Source organism: Cajanus cajan, chromosome 5 (assembly GCF_000230855.2).
Source record: "Cajanus cajan strain Asha chromosome 5, NIPB_CcT2T_4, whole genome shotgun sequence".
Lineage (NCBI taxonomy): Eukaryota > Viridiplantae > Streptophyta > Magnoliopsida > Fabales > Fabaceae > Cajanus > Cajanus cajan.
Window position 1 is genome coordinate 72821734 of NC_138521.1, and position 8013 is coordinate 72829746.

At 32.9% G+C, this 8013-nt stretch overlaps 2 protein-coding genes across 3 annotated transcripts; one reads left to right on the top strand and one right to left on the bottom strand.

The window, feature by feature from the left end:
- The first annotated feature begins 487 nt into the window (after nucleotides 1-487).
- Nucleotides 488-1644, top strand: LOC109811375 (NAD(P)-binding Rossmann-fold superfamily protein). Of its 2 annotated transcripts, XM_020375119.3 has the most exons (3): nucleotides 491-835; nucleotides 923-992; nucleotides 1069-1644. In XM_020375119.3, the coding sequence occupies exons 1-3, from the start codon at nucleotides 632-634 to the stop codon at nucleotides 1509-1511; spliced, it is 717 nt and encodes a 238-aa protein (XP_020230708.1). In that variant the 5' UTR covers nucleotides 491-631; the 3' UTR covers nucleotides 1512-1644. The 2 variants fall into 2 exon arrangements, with proteins under 2 accessions (XP_020230707.1, XP_020230708.1); XM_020375118.3 differs by having other exon boundaries at nucleotides 488-992.
- A 5-nt stretch (nucleotides 1645-1649) lies between these two features.
- Nucleotides 1650-5424, bottom strand: LOC109811374 (acyl-CoA). Its single transcript, XM_020375117.3, has 8 exons — nucleotides 4778-5424; nucleotides 4572-4693; nucleotides 4384-4450; nucleotides 4263-4313; nucleotides 3361-3413; nucleotides 3041-3251; nucleotides 2300-2470; nucleotides 1650-1861 (listed from the first exon to the last, which is right to left on the bottom strand). The coding sequence occupies exons 1-8, from the start codon at nucleotides 5393-5395 to the stop codon at nucleotides 1802-1804; spliced, it is 1353 nt and encodes a 450-aa protein (XP_020230706.1). The 5' UTR covers nucleotides 5396-5424; the 3' UTR covers nucleotides 1650-1801.
- Nucleotides 5425-8013: the final 2589 nt, after the last annotated feature.

The following is an 8013-nucleotide window of genomic DNA, read 5'->3' on the forward strand; positions in this document are numbered from 1 at the left end:
AAAAATCTTTTCACATTTTTCTTTGGAGGCAGTTCTTTTTAAAATATGACCCACAATTAAATATGAAAGATAAATTTGAGTTAAAATTTCATGTGGTCAATGAATTAGAATTTATTTAAATTTATGATTAGATAATAACTTTTTTTAATATCTTTTTAGAATGTTTTAATTAGATTCTCATTTTAAAAGTCACAATGTTTGGCAAATGAAAGTTTCATGACGTTCAGACGTGTAGATTAGTCAATTTTGAAACACTGAATTATGTTGGTGGAGAAAAAGAAATTTAAAGGTCACTAAACGAAATCTTAACAAATTTTATAATTAAAATTATATTGATTATATAATTATATAATAATATAATAACATTAATTTTTTAAAAAAGTGACGAAAACATAAAATATTAAATACATTAATTTTAAATTATTATATTTTTAATATACAAATAATTATAAAATTCACAAAAATCTTAATTATTAAAAATTGACGTAATATTAAAAGAAAAATGATGGGAGAGAAAAGAGAAAATAATTTAATGAAGGGAGGGAATGTAATAAGTAGTGAGTAGTGAGTAGTGAGTAGTGAGTGGGGTTTGAGGGATAAGGGGAAAAAGGAAAAAGGAAAAAGGAAGAAGATGAAGGGGATAAGCGGAGGTGGAAGTCGAACGGTGCTGATAACAGGAGTCGGGAAAGGGCTTGGAAGAGCCCTGGCCCTTGAATTGGCCAATCGAGGTCATACCATAATCGGCTGTTCCCGTTCTCAGGATAACCTCAATTCCCTCCAATCCCAACTCTCCTCCTCTTCTTCCAAAAACCACTTGTTCCTCAATGCCGACGTTGTTCGTTCTCGTTCTCGTTCTCGACCTCCTTCTCTTTTTCCTTCCTTTCTCTTTCTCACAATCACACTCCATTTTGTGTTATTTCAGCGGTCCAATGAGAGCGTGGAAGAGATGGCCCGACTCGTCATGGACAACAAGACTGTTCCTGACATTATAGGTACGTACGTAGCCCAACCCTAATGACATCAGAAATTAGTGAATTAGTGAATTGAGAGAGGGATGGTGCACTGCAGTGAATAATGCAGGTACCATCAACAAGAACAACAAGATATGGGAGGTTCCGGCGGAAGAGTTCGAGGCCGTGATGGATACCAACGTCAAAGGGACGGCGAATGTGTTGCGGCACTTCATTCCTCTGATGATAACGGCCAAGAAGGTGGAAGCCATAATAGTCAACATGTCTTCCGGATGGGGAAGGTCGGGTGCGGCGCTGGTGGCTCCCTACTGTGCTTCCAAGTGGGCAATAGAAGGGCTGAGCAAGGCCGTCGCAAAAGAGCTGCCCGAAGGGATGGCGGTGGTGGCGCTCAATCCCGGCGTAATCAACACCGACATGCTCTCCTCTTGCTTTGGCGCATCTGCTTCTCTCTATCAAACTCCTCAGGCATGGGCTCTCAAAGCAGCAACCATGATTCTCAATCTCACCCCCGCAGACAATGGCTCTTCTCTCACCGTCTGATCCAGTACAAAGGATTGCTGCACCTCAACACCATCCAATATGTTCCTTCATTTTGGTTTTTAATTGACCTATTACTCATGTCGTTCATTACATTTTTTAAACATATTCTCAAGAAATGCCCATTTTACTAAAAGTGACTTAAACAACTAAATCATAAATATATATCAACCACTACTAGGGAAAGGGAATTACTCTCCAACTTTGTAGCAATTCACTACTTCAACTGTACATATATATTCTTATACTCAAATCATATGCGTATTTACAAACACTGCCCATAGATTTACTTTCTACAGGATACCTTCCTTAAAAGGACCGGAATCTTGCAAGAGTTTCATAACAAGCTTCACCTGTAGAGGCAAAAAGTCACGGTAAGTAAATTAGTTTCAAACACATGAAGAACCAAAATAGCATTTTTATGATTCTTGGCTAAGTGGAGGGTTGTTGTTTTGGTGAATGCAATTATCAAGAAACTTTGTATAAGGGTAACACGAGTCTGCGCGCACTGGATATGCCTCTAACTTCTAACTACATCCTTTTTCTTTACAAGAATCATCCTAATACTCGCATACAACATTATCCCGCCACGGCATTAATGTTTGAGTAGAAATCTTAATAGGAGAAAGTGTAAACTAAAAGTATTTTACAATCATAACATGTCATGCAAAGATATATATTGGTAATACCAAAACAAGAGTAAACAAAAATAATGATCAAAATATAATTTTTCGTTGCATTTCTTCAATACTAACTTCAAAGAAATTACTTTCACTGACAATTCATCATACCTGGGAAGCTTCACGTATTAAAAATTCTTGTATAGCTTCCCTAAATTCTTCATCAACAAGGTAATGACAGCTAAAAGTTGTCACAGGAAGATATCCACGTTGAATCTTGTGTTCACCCTGAGCTCCCGCCTCTACTGTTTTAAGATTCAGTTCTATAGCTGCTTCAATTGCCTGTGATGTCAAAACAAAGAGTAAATATATTTTTTGTTTCCCTGATATACTACATCTGAGTTATATGCACACACAAATGACAGAAAGATCGAGTATAATTATAGTTTTTCTTCTCTTGATAAAAGAAAAAACTATATTGTAGTCCAAAAATGAAAAGTAAAAGATATCCTCCTAAATCAAATCAAAAAAGAAAAATAAAGCATTTTCATGTTCCTGAAACTTTCATAAACACTGAAGCCAATATAACAAAATGAAAGTGAAAAAGGGGTGGGTGGGGGGAGGGAATTGATAAACAAAAAATGGCGAAGGGTGGAAAAGTTAGAACTCATAAACAAGTTGAAAGAAGAGGGTAAAAGCTCCTTTCAACCAAACAATAGGTGGAGGAGTGAGAAAAAAAATTATAAGCTGACAATCACTAGGAATCAAAAAGGGAAGTCTATTCCTTAAAAAGATGCAATGGAGGAACGTCTGATTGAAAACTACAGCATTATTCCCCAACCATAAAATTAAAACCTAGCAAAAATAGAAATAATCATCTTATAATAATTGAGGGAAAAAAATGAGAAGTACCTGGTAATAACATGCTTCAAAATGCAGACTTGGGAAGTAAGTTCGTGGTTGACAACCCCATAGTCGCCCAAATAAAGTATCTCCTCCAATAAGGTTTAGGGCTCCAGCAACTAGTTCATCCCCTTCTTCAGCCACAACAAGTAGCACGTTATCTCCCATTTTTGATCCCATCTCATGAAAAAATTCCCTTGTCAGGTGAGGAGTACCCCATCTACCAATAGACCAACAAAATTACTAAATATTGACACTTCAACCATTCCCGCGTCATCAAATATATATTTTCTAAACCAAAACTTGAAGGTTCAATTAGGGTAACATACTTGTTATCAGTTGTGTTCCTGTAAAAAGTGTAGAAGGAATCCCAGTGCCTAGCCTTCCAATACAAAACAAAACATGAAAAATAGCAAGTAGAAAGAATCGCAACCTAATGAAGTACGCCATTGGAATATCTTCAAGGATGCACAAAAGTATATAATCATCACAAGGATATATTAAAATGCACACCAAATTTGAACTGCTGTCAAATGTGTAGAGTAAGAGCATTTTAGTCAGAGAGAGTGCTCTGATGAACATATCTTCCAAACCATCTTAATTTTACCTACATGATATAAAGGCACTAAAAGCAGTATGATTAAAGCAGTTTTAATGAATACTTGGATATTCCAGATAACATTTGTAATTTCCTCACCGATTGTTTTGGTGTTATGAGACAATGTCATTCAAATATTTAATGGTTTGACTAACAAAGGATTTTTTTTCCACATAATGTGAAGTTTAGGGGATCATTTGCGTCATTTCAAACCCTAAAGTCTATCTGCACACGCCTTCAAATTGGTGAGTGTAAGCTGCAAGTTTAGTTCAGCACTAATTGATAGCAAATATGTTACTATCATCTTAGAAAACGCTACAGTGTGGGAAAAAAGTGTAAATTGATTTTAATATCCTTCCCAATGTAAATTTTTCTTCTCCTCTTTAGGTAGGATAGAAAACTATGATGATTTCACACGTTTTCCAATTCCATCCTATTACCAGATGACATCAATTGGCCTCAGTCATTTCAATAAAAGATCATAAGATCTGGCACAGAATGACGCCCAAACTTATATAGTCAAGTACTGCATCAATTTGCAACAAAGCATCCTCTGTAAATATTATGCACTTAAATATTCAAAAGTAGATAGAGTAAATGCAACCTTTTAAATATAGACATGATGTAAAGTACCTTTATTTCATAACCACGGAGCCGTTTCATAATCAAGTTCTGGGCTGGGATCTACAGATAAAGAGATAATATAATTCTCTGAAGGTGCACACATGGATAATTTATTTTAACGAATACCAACCTTTTTGCGCTCTTGACGTATATTTTTTCTTTTACTCTGCTTCATGTCCATCAAGAAGTCATCAAAACTGGCAACATAAAAAAGGAAAAAAAAATGAATTGACTAATGTTAAGGATTAACAAGACATGTCCCTTCACAGAACAGAATCACACATGATAACTCGATGACATTTTAAATGGATCACTCACTTTTTGTAGTTACGGTTTTTCCAGTGATACTGCATTCCAATTCTGGGAAGGAAGCCTTTTTGAGTGAGTTTTTGGAATTCATTTTCAGAGGGAAAAGTGACATGTAGCGACGAAAGGTGGGACTGGGAGCAGCAGAAAGTTAGTAAATGCATTTAATTTTAATAAGAAGAAAGTAAAATAAGAAGGTAGGTAATGGAGTGGATTACGGTGAGAGTGAGATCCTTCATTGAAGAGACAATAGCGTCAAAGATTTGATCTTTGAAAGGGGTGTTGCGAAGTAAGATCCTTGGACCGGTGACAGGCGTGAAGGGGACACAAGATTGTAGCTTGGGGTAATATCTGTAGCCATAGGAATGATAGGCATTAGCCCAAGAATGATCGAAGACAAATTCACCGTAGGAATGGGTTTTAAGGTAGAGAGGGACAACGGCTAGGATGTTGTTGTTGGGTTGATCTCTGGCAACGATGTGGTGTGGAGTCCATCCAGTTTCCCTGACGGCGGAAGCAGAGTGCTCTAAGGTTGACAAGAAGGCATGGCAAAGGAAAGGATTCAACTTGTCAGCGCCGGTGGCATCCACAGCACAGGCGTCCCATTCGCTCGATGGAATGTCTGAGATGGAAGACACAACCGACACACTTACCTCTTTATCATCCCACACACTCAACCTCAATTCTTGCTTTTTCCTAATTCCCCAATCGCCAAACAGGGCATTAACTCTCATTCGCTTCTTCCGAATCCCAAGCACAGTAGCACAAGGACTCACACTCACCGCTGCCATTCCAACTTCTCCGGAACACCACACCCACTCACTCCAAATATCCATCCCATAATAATATTTTACTTAAATACACCTTTCATTACCATCACCCTCACCCCGCTTATATTTCCATTTTCCACCCTTCTAATTTTTATCCCATCTCACTCTCTACTTTTCTACATCATTCACTATTAGATTCATCACTTCTTTATTCATGTTTTCTTTTGGTTTGTGCTAATATTAACTTGGAGAAATCCTGCAAATATACTTTTTTTTATAAATTATTTATTAGTATTAGTTGAAACTTATTAGAATTTATAATGACATATTATGCATTGAGATTGAAAAAAACATTATTTATTTAATAAAGAAATTATAAATTTAGGATTTAGGATTTACACCGTAAAAATAATAAAGATTATATTTATAATTTAATTATTATTTTTATTAATTTCTTAAAATAAAAAAATATAGATAAGTTTTAAGTGATATTGTTAAATATAAGACTTTGAGATAAGTTATATAATGATTTAGAAGTTATATTGATCGAAGAAAGTTTATAAAGATAATCAAAAATTGTTGATAAAAATTTCATGAAATGCAAAAGGTTATAAATTTTTTTTATGGTAAATGCAAAGAACAATTTTGGGCAGTAAAAAAAAGAATCACAAAGAAATACTTCCTCTAATTATTGATCTCTTCTTTTATGCTTTGAAGGTCCTTTAATAACCTTCAAATAGGAGCAAAAAAGTCTTCGTCATTTTGTTTTACCATAGATGCTTTTATTCACACAACTTGTCTTAAATTGATTGACTTGTTTGTTTATTGTTGGTTCACTTTATGCTACAAATTCTCATACTACTCACATCTCAATATGTTCCCGAGGTCGCATGTTATAAATTTTCATGTTAGTGCTTTGACAAAGTCGTGAGATCATATGTTGCAACATATGTGAGACATCATATATATATATATATATATATATATATATATATATATATATATATATATATATAAACATGTAGTTCCAAAAATTAATTAGAGTGCAAGCAACATGTAAATTCAAGAGCCTATTCAAACATTAGTAAGTAGCACGAGAGTTTGTGACACTAGGTGAACTTGAAATAAACAAACATACTTCGTTAGGAATATCTCCCGAGACAATCATGTGAAGCAAAATTAGAAAACAAAATGATGGATTGATGACACCAATGCTTCTATTTGAAGCTTATAAAAAGATCTTTAATGCATAAAATAATACACAAAGCAAACATTTTCTTGGTGTGAACTTATTTTGCACTAACTTTTCGTAATATTTTGCATTTCAATAATTCTTTTTATCAACTTTAGAACATCTTTGTATATTTTCTTGAATCAACACAACTCTTCATCAATAAAACTTTTAGATCATTATTTGTAAGTTTTTTCTATAAATTTATTTAAACATTTCATATCTAATATCATTAGATAAGTATGAAATGATAAAGAGATAAAATAGAGATCGGCAAAATAGGAAAAAACAAAAGTTAATGATCATTTAACAACAAAGAAATATGACAACAAAGAAATAAAAAGATGTAAGTCTCAACTTTTTTTTTTGTTGTTGTAAAGTTGTGCAAAAATGAATGATAAATATATTGTAATTCAATCGTAATTTATTAACATATTACTCACAATCAATTAAATTATTATTTTTTATAATGAAATCATAAAAAGTTTTTTTAATCGAATAAATAAAAGTTTTATTCGTAAACGTTTACTTTTGAAACTTTCAACCAATTATAATTTTTTTTATTCGATTGAAAGTTTAAATTTTTTTTGTTTTATAATTATTTATATGCTTTATTTAATTTTTTTATTTTAATTAATTTTTAATCTAATTTAATTTTACTTTAAAATTATTTACTTACTTTTAATTGATTAAAATAAAAAATAATTTTTTATTTTCTATTTCTTTGTTTTTTTACTTATTTATTTATTTATTTTTCTCTTCACTTTTTTTTTTATATATCTTATTTTTCACTTATTTTTTTTCATCTTATCAAACATATATAATATTATTTCTCATTTGTTTTTCACTTATTTTTGTTCAACTAAACTAAACTTTTATTATATTTTTTACCTATTCCTACTCGTTTCTCTTATTTTTATTTCTCATTTATTTCTTTCCTCTACCAAACACACCCTATATATTCTTTACAGTTACATGTTCTCTTTGATTTTAATTATACTTCTTGTATTAAAGCTAATCTATCATCAGTGTAAAAATAGCTACCTTTCTCATCATCATCCAGCTAATCTATCATCAGTGTAACACCGAAAGGTACTTAGTCATTGGTCAACCCTTGAGAGTAAAATCACCCTAACAATTAATTAAGAGAATAATAATAATAGCTACCTTTCTCATAACTTAACCAGTTAAACCTAGGACGGGAGGACAAAATAAAACGTGTCCCTTCAAGTTCTCAAATCGTTCAGTACTTCTGGGAAGTGGAATGTCCTTGACCACATCAGAGTCTGAAGCTGTTTTTCTCTTCAATCTGTATTTTCCTGTTAGAAATTGCAACGATGGATATTGTTTTATATAAAAGTTTCCGAGTATATTTATATTTGAGCATAGGAGAACTGGGATAACACGGAGAAGTAAAGGTATTAACTTTGTTACATTTTTATATAAATTATTC